Source organism: Periophthalmus magnuspinnatus, chromosome 18, assembly GCF_009829125.3.
Source record: "Periophthalmus magnuspinnatus isolate fPerMag1 chromosome 18, fPerMag1.2.pri, whole genome shotgun sequence".
Lineage (NCBI taxonomy): Eukaryota > Metazoa > Chordata > Actinopteri > Gobiiformes > Gobiidae > Periophthalmus > Periophthalmus magnuspinnatus.
This window is the reverse complement of record NC_047143.1, coordinates 17,444,186-17,457,743: the sequence shown is the minus strand read 5'-3', so window position 1 is coordinate 17,457,743 and position 13,558 is coordinate 17,444,186. Positions and strand designations below refer to the sequence as shown.

Below are 13,558 nucleotides of genomic sequence, written 5' to 3'. Positions count from 1 at the left end.
ACATCACTGTCTGGTCATGCCCAGGTCACGGCTCAAGACCATGGGCGACAGAGTCTTCTCAGTGGCTGCTCCCTGTCTGTGGAACGCCCTCCCAGACCATCTCAGGGCTCCACAGACGGTGGATGCTTTTAAAAGAGGACTAAAAACTTACCTTTTTACCCTGGCCTACAGCTAAACACCGGCTATTGTTTTATTGCTTTTACATTGATTTTTAATTGTCTTCTGTTTTTAAAGTCTTTTTGCATTGTAGCACTTTGAGATTTGATGTCAAATGTAAAGTGCGTTATAAATAAAATGTATTATTATTATTGATTTGTTAAATTATGAAAAGCAGTTTAGTCTACATGGGGGGGGGGGGGGGGGGGGGGGGTATTACTCCTCTATGGGATATTAACTGCTAACACATAACGTATTAAGATCATCATGTTAACTTTTATTGTTTTGATGCAACATGCTACATTTTCCCTAGCATATTAATAAATGAGTTTCAGTTTCATTTTTTGACCCTCCCTTCCACGCTAAGTTACTCTCTCTTCAGAGTGCTATCACAATGCAATCAACGTTCACTCTGCTAAGTAGGATACAGGTTTGTGAAATTATAGTGTATTGTTTTGTATCCTACTTTTGTGTATCTACAAAAAATGGCCATCTGGGAGCATGGGATAAGTAGGCTTGTGGGCTGATCTTTGGATAAGATCGTACTGCTAACCATAAGGAGGATTCAAATAGTGCCCAGGTGAGAATACTAGATTACTTAAATGTATAAAACATTTTCAGGCATGTTTTTGATGAGGGAATGTTATAACATGGCAGAATACTCCAAAAAGTCGATTTTACATAATGCCCCCTCTTTAAACCCAGTATAACATCTTTACCCCAACAATCTAACATGCCAGAAAACACTTTTAAACACTTGACCCCTTACCCCTCCATTCATCACCTCCCAATGTCTAACTCCACCCCCCGACCTCCCCTTCTCTCCAACCCCGGGAGACCACAGCCAAGGCAGACCGTTGAGGCAAAACGTGCCCAACCTCACATCTCTTTATTTACTTCACCCTATGGGATGTCCACAGTGCTTCTATAGCTCTTTAATGAAGCCCTCTCAGACAGGTTGGCTCGTACATGGACAGTGGACAGGTAATTGCCTTGGTTGTATTGATTCAGACGACCCTCGCACCCCTGTCTGTGAGATGTCTCGTACAGGCCTGTAATCCCCAAGCGTTCCTGTCCATGGCGCTCTTGATGTGATTAGCGGAATCGATAAGGGCGTTTGAGCGTGGCTTTGGAGATGGGGGTAGAGGGAGGGAGGGAGGGTATGAAGTTTGACAAAGAGAGGATATGGGAAATGTAATGATGTTGAGAGCGAAATGGTTGGTGGCTTTGTGGTGAAAGTCTTGACATAAATGGGTGAAATGATATTAGAAAGGTAGTTGGTGTGTGAATTCAATCCAGGGTGACTGTGTTGTCTGTTACAGAAGCATTCTGAACCCGTGGAGAAAGACCACAAGGCAAACAAATGCTAATCAGGTAAAACAAACAGCCATTCCTTAAGAGAATGTACCAACACCATCACCAGAACTCCTCGGGACCTCAATCTACTGTACATCTACATCTCAAAGCCACTAACCACTCCTTGAAAAATAGTGAGATACAGCTCTTAGACAAAGAGGGCAAGTTAAAGAGGCAAGGAAAGACAGTTCTTCTTTGAACAGGAATGGGGGTCTTAGACATCATCTATCTCAAATTTATAACTTCATTCTGAGACCTAAACAAAGAAAATAGGGTTAGCCAGTATGATAACACTGGGTTACAAAAAAAACATTTTTGAAAGTTGTCTGTTTTTTCAACTGAATTAGGACCATTTTGCACCGCTGAATCCAAAAATGATATCCATTTTTCTCAATCAGGTCAAGTTTTTATGCTAATTTGATTTTGAAAAATCCGATCTTCTGACTAAATTGATAACAATTTTGTGACATTATCAGTTGATTTTCTTTAATATTTCTCATCCAAAAAATGTTTTAGGAGATAAAAAATAGTTTTCTAACAGAATGTATTAATTAAATGTTACGTTATGTTAATTGATAAAGGTAAGTACATGTCAATTTGAAAGTTACGTTATCATTGTGCAAAATTCAGGACATGAACTTCCGTTTCTTTGAACCCCTTAAATGCTCAGCAGCAGGGATGTCTCTCTTCAAAGTCCAACAGTAATCAGCCATCATGACTGCATCCCAGCATCCCTGATACCTGGTCTCCAATCTCTTTTATGTCCTGATGGAATCTCTCCAACGTGCTCATCACTCAGTGATCCCAGATTCTCAGGAAACCGATCCATATGTGAGAATGAGTAATGCATTTTGATACTCATGTTGCATCCAAGGTTTCTGAAAGCAGTCAGCATATTGGTGACAAGTTCTGCATAGTTCCTGGCCTTGTTGTTGCCAAGAAAGTTCTTCACGACCAGAACAAAAGCCTTCCATGCTTGCAGTTCCACTTCGTTCATTGAGTTTTCAAACTCAGAATCTCTGATGAGCTGACGGATTTGAGGATCATCAAAGATGCCAGCTTTCAACTTCTCTATGGTTAATTCTGGAAAAGCATGGCATGGCAGCATAACAAATGTTCTCCAACACATACTTCTCCTTCATTGTAGTCGAGTGAGCAAGGGGTACAGAGGCAAACTGGTTGCCATTGTGAAGCAGAACACATTTCAGCGATCGCTTGCTGCTGTCAATGAACAGTCTCCAATCTTTGGGTTCATACTGTGGCACTCCAAGCTTATGCAGAAGCTGAGCAATATCTGTACAGTACACCAAGTCCTTCTCTTCAAAGAAAAAACGGAGGAACTCTTGATGTCTGTTGCGGTAAAAGGTTATGCGAACACTGTCAGAGAGGAGGTTCTTTTCCTTCAATCTGGATGCCAATAGCTCAGCAGAGGCCTTTGATAAGCTGAGATCGCGAACTAGATCATTTAGCTCCTTTTGGGAAAAAGGATGTGGAACATCATCATTAAAAACCACTTCTTCTTGTTCTTCATCTTCTGGAACACTGGAGGAATCTTTGTCACTGATGTCAGGAACTTCTGCAAAGACAGGTACTGGAATTTCATCACAGTGAGCTACAGGACAACGTGCTGATTCAAGATCAGGATACTTGAGGCTGCTTCGATACTTTCTGTTGATCCCAGTCACATCAATAGCGCAGAAGTAGCAGTCAATGACTTGGTTTGTCGGCTCTCTCCAAACCATGGGAATTCCAAACTTCAGATAACTCTTCTTGCCTTTAGTCCACTGACGCAGATACTCGGTGCATGACTTGCATACCATGTGTGGCGCCCAAGCTTCATCTTGGTCACCAAATTTAATACCAAAATAAGCATGGTAAGCACGCTTTATGAAACTTGTGACTTGATTCCTGTTAGGAACATTGGTGTATTCACCGCAGATGTAGCAGAATATGTCAGGCTTATTTTTGCAAGATCTTCTAGTCGAAGCCATTTCATCCACTTGTAATATAATGTCCTATAAACTACAACAGAAAGTGTCCTTTAAGTAGGTAATTCAGAATATGGTAAATCAGGGAATAAACAACTGAGGAATGTCTTATTTAATATCAACGAAAATCTCTTCCACACAGGGGATTCAATAAGGGAAACAGGCTGGGGAAAATAAACTCAGGAACAGGTCACACAAACAGAGACAAATGCAAGATCAGAATTGCAGAAATGCAAACAACAGAGTATTTCAGATGAGCTTCAACATTGCTCTTGACTGGTCACCCATCTAGCAAAAACTAACTGAACAGAAGCAGTATATATAGGCTACCCTGGGCTGATTAACAAAACGAGAGGCAGCTGCAGGGAAACCAGGGAGGGAACAAAAGAAGGGCTGGAACAGGCTGAAAAACGGAGCCAGACTGAGGAAAAAACATGCAAACAGGTAGAACTATATACTCATACATGTAAACAAAATCGTCAAAAACAAATATGTATCTTAGTTCAGAAAGCTGACCTGATTGAGCAAAACCAATGTGATTTTTGGATTCAGCACATCAAAATGATCCTAAATTAGCTAAAAAAAATCTTAGACAATAAATTTAGGGTTGACCAGTGTAATAGGTGTGAGAGCACCCATTAGGGGCCTGAATGATTATGCTAAATATGACTCACTTCACTAAATATGACTCAGCTCATTATACCTAGCCAAAAAATGAAAAAAATAGGACTGTTAGATTTAGTGTAGTTAGCTCCTCCCTTCAGATTAATATAAGGCAGTGTTCACTCCAACAACTTTTTGTCCAGTTTACAGATTTGAATTTTACTAAACTATGACAGAGATAGCCAAAAACAACAGGGGCGTAATGACCCATAAAGATGTTAGCTAGAAAACAAGAAAGTAAAACGCCTCCCTTTTGGATCTGAACCTAACACTAACCCTAGTGCCTTAAGCCAGTACCATCAAATATAAAATGGCTTCTGGACAGGAGCCGCAACATCTTAATTGCAAAAACAGTGTCCAGATGACCAATGCTGTAACTTTCTATACATTAAAATGTATTGCCTGCCATCAATATATTATTATCCAGGTAGTGTAATATATCTGACAGTAACAAAGCTCAGGGATAATCTATTTGAGAATTTCCCATTTTCTGTAAAAGGGGCAGCATAACCATGGAATGTATTTTAATTTTCACTCTCCTGTTTATTTTCAAATATATTATGTATTAATAATATAATAATATTAATAATATAATCAGACATTTACAATGTCAGTTGTATGGCAATAAGGTCCTGTAGTGTCCATTATTCAAGCATTAAAGCATGTAAGAAAAACAACTAAAGTCAACTGTGTAATGTGTGCATATCATACCAGGAGAGGGCGCAATGACTGCAGCAGCTATCATAATGGCTTTACCAAAACTTATTCACGCATATCAAAATTAAGATTAAACTAGATCTCAATCTGAAACTAAAGCTGGACTAGACTAGGACTAAACCAGGATTAGAACAGAACCAAACCAAGTCTAAATCAGTACTGATAAGTGTGTATTCACCTATTCAAGAAAAGCAATGGCAGAAGATTGCATATTGTACTAAATGTATTTATTTTTGTAACTGAATAATTCTTACTATTACATGACATAAAAATCTAAAATATCAACCATGCTCATGTCTTCTGAAAACTCACCTTACCCATCACTAACTTTACCACCAGTACCCCTTCATCCTGAGGACACACACTCCCCCTCTCCCCTACGCCCTTGGCCCCTCTGCACTTCAAACTCCACTCCTCTCTCCGTGTAGTGTCAGATAAGCCTGCCTGAGCCTGGGGTGCAGTAGCTAACTCCAGATGAGTGCTCCACTGCCTCCTCCGCTCTGCTCTAATTGTCCAACACTTATCAGCAAAGTCCAGGGCTGCTCCAATCGATCATGAGATAGAGCTAGATCAAATCCAGTCACTTTTGCCACACTTTCTTCACCATTTCTGTCCCAAAACGTGATCTGAAGCAACATTTAATGACATGGAAATAGACCCTGGTTGTTATTTGCCAGAGGCGGTTGGAGACATGGAGAGGGTGGAGGTGACAGTAAGACGGTGGTAGAATGGAGTTTATCAAACCACTGCCTGGAGATGGAAGACTGGTTTACAACCAGAGATTGTAAAGTGTTTGCTTCGATAAGCTGGGATACAGAGTTTTGGGCTGTTTTGAGTTGGGATCTTTTTCTTTACATATATAAGGCTATAATTACTTTTGCTCCACCCCAGCTTGAGCTAATTAAAAATAAATAAATAAACAAACAAATAAATAAGAAGCTTTATATGTCATCCATGCATGTTTGAGTAATCTAGCAATCTCTTCCAAAATTTCAAACAAGGCAATTTGAGCACAGGTATAAGTCCAGTGAAGTTGTATGGACTTAAAATACACAAAGGAGCTTCATTGCTTTCAACATGCTGAGCAAGAGTGCAAAATAAAAAGACAACCACTCCATAATTATGCCATAATTATGAGTCTATAGTCAATCCTTCTTTTAAAATGTGTTTTAGACAATACTTTCCAGAAACACGAACAATCCACCAAATTTAAACTCATTTAAAATCAGAGCTGTTATCAAAGATTTCGTGTTGACAACAGCTACAAGCTTTCACCCACTTCCAAAAAGCACTTGTGCCGTTTATTTACATCAAAAATATGTAAATTCCTCCTCTGCCTCCTGAATATTTATTTAGGCCTCTAGCTCAGACTAAACAAAGTGGCTTTTCCTCTACAACTGCGTCTTTTCAAAATGCAAATAATTTCTCATAGCAAAAACTTAACCGTGGATGGATTCTTGACTTGAGCTCGTACCTTTTTCTTGTTGGTGGGGCAGATGTAAAAACTGGTCACCACAATGGTTGTCCCCGGCATCAGGTTGAGTTTGCTGTAAGTTGTTCCATAGTCCGTTGACCTGCAAGAGAAAACATACATTTTAGAGAAATCATTGCAAAATATATATGTATATAAGTTCAATTGTTGTTCAATCATGATTTACAATGTATTACTGATTAGGGATGGCCAATGTACTGTTTCTAATATCGATAGTGGCTAATATTGAAGGGTTTTCGCAGGTATCAATATCAATATAGTAAAAAAGGCAGATATTAGGCATACATATTTTTCCAGTGCTGCTCCAGACGCTGTATGCCCCATAGACTGTATATATAAATGGACATAGCTAACCCGCTAGTTGCCGCATTCCAAATAGGAAGTGAGCATGGGTGCACGTCCAGCTCCATCAACTCCAGTTCACTTTCTATTGAAAAACTGCCGCTCCTCTCTTCAAAATTTCTGCTGTCAGGCTTGTCATTTTGGTCTTGAAATATTTGTATTAACCTGCTCTACATGATCCTGCTGTATTTCACTATTTTGTCTGCAAATGAAGATATTAATTACAGACAAATCAGTTGCCTTCTTTCCCCGAGCTTGCTCCCACTAGCGTTAGGAACAGGTTTGATTGACCAAAGCACCCAGTCCCTGCTAAACCAGCAGTGCGGAGAAGATAAGCTATGATATTAGTGAGTTCCAAATATGGAACTCGGCTCCAAATTTACTCCTATAAATACCCTTAACGAGCTTCATTTGACTGGAACTGAACGCTATGGGTGATGTCACACTCACTTAATCCACTTCTTTATACAGTCTATGGTGTATCCATGTGTTATTCCTGGTTTGGTCCATCAGATTTGTCTTTTTGAACTTTTTGGACTCATGAGAAACAAATGGAAATAGAAGAGAGTTATATAGCTATATTTTCATACATAGATGCAACAGATTCTTTTTATCGATTTAATTTACATTTTTACTTTAATTTAATTGATTTTAATTAATTAATTAATTAATATTACAAAAGTGAAAAGTAAGTTTATGATCATGACTTCAGCTACATCTGTGAGCCTTGCTATGGATTTGGATTATCAGCCACAGCAACATAGCAAATATTGGATATAGACTCAAAAATCCATATCAGACAATCTCTGATTCCCTCAACACACACTTCTGTAGCCATAGTTGCCTTGGGGCTAGGTGCAAGAGACATGACTGGCATACTGTGCCAATGTGGGTGAAACGTTTTGCCCAATGGAACACCAACACTGGTTTTAGCTGAAATCAAATCTCCAACCTTCCATTTATAAGACAAACATTCTACCACTTGCCTCATTGTGCATGTTTTTTATATTGCAACAACTATAACAAGAAAAAATATTGCCAACTTTCTTTCTCAAAGTGCTCCAGAAGTGCAGTTTATGAGCGATAAAAATATTAAGATTTGCAGAGGGAATAGTGTTCTGCTCTACCTGTCACAGACACAATGCAAAAACAGCCTTGGGCCAGTCATGAAGCGCAGCGCTATCTCCAGATCTGACACTTTAAGAAGTACTTGGGTGTTTGGGACTTCTGTGTGTGGTTGGAATGAATATTGGAGCACTAATATTATAACTACAACATTCTAATGCTATAATACTAAACTGAAAGCTTCAGAGATTGAACACCAGAGTCAAGGCATTGGTAAAGAAGTAGGAATAAAAGCTGGAAAAAGCCAAGCGTAAGGGGCAAATCTTGTGTTGCAAAGTTATAACACATTGTATTTCTTTAAGATAAAAATAATTTGATAAGTAAATACTTTTTCAGTTAAATGATCCATTTATATTAACTCATGTATACTGTAAAAACAAGTACTACTACTACTGGTTAACTGTTCCTTCTAAGCTGCGCGCGTGCGCAATTGCGCACTACTGACACGGTCTCCGCACACAGAAAAAATGTGCTGCGCACAAAAAAATAGAACCGGAGTTGAAAATAAAATAAACACACAACAATTCATTCTGCGCTATTTTTCAATGTGAGTCAGTGAGTGTGACCGGGGACGAGCTGCTCCAGACAATTATGTGATTCACATACGTATTTGCGCAGCTTATCAACGTTATTGACAGACGTCCTCATGTCTCGCTCCCAGTGTTTTAGCCGATGTGACCAATGTGGAGTGAAGACTCGCTAATGACTCCAAGTGCTGTGCTGTTTAACCCCTTAACGCTCCGACGGCCCGCCCTCGGGCAAAGATTCGCACGTAAAATTACGCACGCGTAATTGTGTAATTTTACGCACTGTTTTGCAGCAGTTTTGTGTTTTAAACATGACGAAACGGACAAAAGAAAGGAAGTACGCAACCGAGGACACTGTGGGTGTTTGTACAAGTTAAACTAGAGGCATCTCGGACCCGGAGCGGTTCGTGGAACCGAGTGAAGATCTCACGATGGACTCAGGAGCAGAGGACGTTATGTTTTGATGGACTGGATGCTGTTGCTGATCGGTAAGCGTGGTTTATTCTGCTATTGACTTAATTGTGGGTCAAATGTGTATTATGTGTAATCATTAGCATTAGCTAATGCCAATCTGCGCCCCCCAACCACCACCAATTATTCACGCACACACCACTTGGGTGAAGTGTCTTGCCTAAGGACACAATGACAGAACTAAGGACACAATGACAGAAGTTGGTCCGAGCGGGGCTCGATCCTCCAACCTCTGTCACAGAATGACTGTCACACTGTCACATGTACAGTGTATTTTTAGTTTCCAGTGTGTGTTTGTTTACGTTTTGAAGTGTGTGTGTGTTTGTTTACTGTTTGTAGTGTGTGGTTTGTAAATATATATTTATTTTGACCCATAGCACTTGTTTTGACTATATTTTATATACAAATATACATTTTATATTGTGTTTTGATATGATATGTAAATGTACCGTAATAGAGCAGCTGGGTGTGCAGATACAGATTCCTCTCCGTGTATATTGGTCATTGAATACTGTCACTAGTTTATGAGTTGTAAAAATCAAATGATCGTGTCTTATATTGAAAAAGAGTTACCGGACTGTCTCCCAGACCACAGTAGGACAATCTCACTCAGTGCACAGCAAAAGCTTCACACAATGGCTTATATTCATAATACAAGTCAGAGCTTTATAATGAACATGTTAAGTGTGTTTTCAACATTGGAGTTTACAGTTGTCTTGATTTGGTTGGAAGCTCATGTTTTGCCATAGTTAAAATGAAATATTTATACTCCCAATAGCATTAACATACTACACAGGTCATGAGCAAGATTTTTGTCATTTTCATTGTATAAGTGGGCTAAAGCACTTAATTAAAAGTCTTTTAACAGGAATGTAAATGCGACAATTTGATTCTTTTAATAAACCATTTAACTTGGATGGATGCGATGCAGCATGACCACAGTGCACACGTCTGATGTTGCTCACAGTGGTCCATGGGACTGCTCAGGGAGTTTGTGTGTTTGCTCAGACTCGTGAAAAATTAGAGGGAACATTGGTTACAATAATTCTAACTACTTTTGCTATTGCTTTTACTACAACTCTTTTACTCTTCAATCAGCATACAATGTAATGCAGCAGGCTGCAAAGAACAACTATTACTGTGACTACGACAACAACAACACTACCGCTACTACTATTACCACTACTACTACTTCAACTGCTACAGCCACAGCTGCCCTGGGGCAGACTGACCATCAGCCCCACCGACCACCGCCAACACTCTCACACACCCACACACACACACCCACACACACACACACACACACCCACACACACTATGGCCACACTACTACCACTACTACTACTGAAACTCCACCTACTACTTCTGGTTTACATTCACAACAAATGCCAACTACTTTTACTGTTACTTCTGCTATTGTTCTTTTACTATTTTAATCCAACTTGATGATAGTTAACAACAACCGTATCTCTCCAAAAGGTACTTACACCATCCGATTGCACTTACATATGTATCCAGTTTTGCATGTCTTTGAAATTTATTCAGTTTTCCGGAAGATAAATAACCAAAAGCTTTTTTCCCATTTAAGTTCTAGTGTGGACAGTGTTTAGGTGTAGACATGAGATCTTGTATTAAAAGTTTAGGTATCAAAGTTCAACAAGCGAGTGAGATATTCAGGCAGTCTATCAAGTAGTTCCTTATACAGTGTTGTTCTCTTCTGACAGATAGTGATGGCCAGCCTACTTTTTCTTAGAGTAAAGAATAAAGTGTCTTGCTCAAGGATACAAGAAAACATGCATTTCAATCGCAGGGACTGAAATTTTTGTTAGGCCGACGTTAATATCATCTGTGTAAGAACTTACCTGAAAAACAAGAATGGTTGAGCGTGTAAAAAAACTGTCCCTACAGAGCAACTGTAGCAACCCCTAAAAACACAATCCCTAATTCAACACCATCTTGAGTCCTTGTATAGCCCTCTTTACCTCACTCTGCTCTCTTGCTTCGAAAACAGCATAGACTCTGCCGTATTTAGCCCTAGCTTGTCTATTCACCGCGAGGGAGGCCAGCAACCAGTACCGCAGATGAAACAAAATGATGAGCTGGCACGTCGGGGTGGCTAACAACGGCCCCGATGTACTTAGCTTAGTGCGGTGGGGCATCAAGCGCTGTCACATAGATACACACATAGATGGAGCTGGAGTGGTTGCCCAGAGTGCACTTGGGCATTTGGAGGAGAAAGGAGAGGGTTGACAGGGGAAGAGAGCTGGGAGAGATTTCATTTTCTACTTCACAGAGACGCAGTGTTTAACCTGACGAGACTTGGACGAGCTGATGGCAGTGTTAGCAGTGTTAGGAGAGGGTGTGCATTGCAGGTAGATTGGGGTTCTTGACAAATGATTTTACAAAAAAATTAAAATAAATAAAAATCTAGTTAATTGTTTTACATTCTAAACTGAAAGGAGATTAAAGGGATGTGAGAATTTTAGGTAGAATTTGCCTCAGTTAGTTAGTTAGTCAAGTTAGAACCTGTTTATGGTTAATATCTCTATATTAACTGGATCTATTGTCACAAAATCAAAGCAAAGTTCAAATTCTTCTCTGTTAGCACAAATAAACCAGTATGCAATGTTTTAAACGTTTTATAGATTTAAAAAATACTTCAGTTACTAATGCATTATAGCTGTCAGCTGAAAACACTTTAAAAATGCACTGTGTAACTGTTCTGCCACATGCCTGTTTTCATAACATCGCCATGGAAACAGGCATGTGGCATATAGGCTACCTGTAACCAGAAACTTTACACAGTGCATTTTCCATGGCAAAGTCTTTTTTTTTTTATTGGGATGTTCTTAAGTATGGCATTATCTTGCATTTATTTCATTACAGCTGTTTTAATTGCTCATGCATTCTTACTGTGAGCGGCGTCACCTCTCCACAGATCTGACCTGTAACTTGGCCTGGTAGCCCCACCTGCTTATCTCCAAAGACAAGTTGAATGACATACTGTGGAACATTCTAGGCAAAGCAATAACCTCTCCATGGAGACAAGCAGCAAAAAGTTACAAATACGTCTTTAAACTGCAAAGCTTACAGACCCAGTTCTAAATAGAATCTGATAAAGTGTGGATTTTTGTTTGGACATTTCTTTAAAACACTCACACTTACTGAAGAACTACAGATGTTGGTTAAGACTCTCCAAATCTACAACACTATAAACAAAATGAAAACTGCTATTACACAATTTCCTCTCCCCAAAATGGAAGTGACAGTGAGGTGGCTCAGATTAATTACAGACATAACATCACTAATAAGGTTAATTTGGGGTTGCTTGTGGAAAATCTCCGCCCCGGTGCTTTCCTTATATGGTGTGAATTATGATGGTGAGATAATAGCAGGGCTCATTTTGTACAGTGTGCCCTTTCGATTAGCAGAGCGGGCCAGAGCTATTGGAGATTAACCAGGAGTAATGACTTTGAAACACAGAGGAGCTGATGAGAAGTGGAACAAAAGGCTCAAAGAGGCAAAGCTAATACACTAGACTGAGCCAATGAGAGTCCAACACTAATTCTTCATTTTTTATAATAAACACATAACTACTATACAATGGATTTCATAGGATTTTGTAATGTAAGATTCCCAAAAGCAGAGTTCAGATGTGAAATTTGTGTATAAAATGCCAGCAGAGGACACAGGGATGGCATCTGCTCAGGTATTGAAAAGTGAAGTTGTTTGTATGACACTAAAAGCAATGGTAGCTTGCAAGTGAATGTTGTTGTACACTGCAGGTAATTTAGCATTTAACCTCAGGACAAAAATATAGATTATAAGAGAATTTGTTGAGACTTTTACTCAAATTATTCAAAGGCATTATTTTCTGAATGTACACTTAAATTATTCTGTAAAACTGAGTTTTGCAGATATAATGCTAACGAATTTCAGCATGTTAACAACACACTTCCCAGTTCTCGGACAATAATAAAATACTTTATAATTAGATGCAGACAGGACACAAGTCTCATTTTGATGCTAAAAGTTGCTTTTACAATATCTGTTCTGGAGCAAAACTAAATTTGCTCAACTGGGAAAAAATGGTACAGCCTCTTTAATAAAACCTTTGAATGATTTACAAAGCATTGCGTAATAAAAATGCATCACCAATGCTAACTGGACCATTTTATCGCATCATGTTTACAAAATTTCGAAAAGTGCAACAATGTAAGGCAGACCTTCCACTCACTGGTTAAACCCCACCAATAGACTATTCATGGTAACACCAAGACCTGAAAGAACTGAAGCTAGAGGCTAACATGAGCGAACACATTTAGAAAGGATGTGACAGAGACCAAAGAGAGGAATTGTATTTTCAGCGACACGCTTCACAAAACAGACAACTGCCGGAGCGTCTGAGCGAGCCGACAGGTACTGATTCAAATTTAATGTCCTCATATGTCAAACTTGCAGTGTGCATCTAACGCTTCACAGGACACATACAAAACATGGAGGGCCAGGAGGAACAAGAGGTAACCAAGCAACAAATGGACATAAACATTCAGGTTAAATGATTTGGTCATTTGTAAATGTGTTCAGTATGTACACAATTGGTGGTTTATATGTACTGTCAGAAGACAGATCACACTATCTACTTTTGTGCATTATCCATTCACTCCATACTCAGTGATGGCAAGCAGCCTATAGATCCCCGACTGCCTTGACTGACAGAA

The 13,558-nt window shown here is 39.3% G+C and overlaps 1 protein-coding gene across 1 annotated transcript in view; it reads right to left on the bottom strand.

Annotated features, from left to right (window-relative positions):
* sorcs2 (sortilin-related VPS10 domain containing receptor 2) overlaps window positions 1–13,558 on the bottom strand; it is a 381,090-nt gene that overhangs the window by 167,672 nt on the left and 199,860 nt on the right. The window contains exon 3 of the mRNA XM_055229165.1: window positions 6,355–6,454. Coding sequence (XP_055085140.1) covers window positions 6,355–6,454 — 100 coding nt within the window. The remainder of the gene's footprint in view (window positions 1–6,354; window positions 6,455–13,558) is intronic.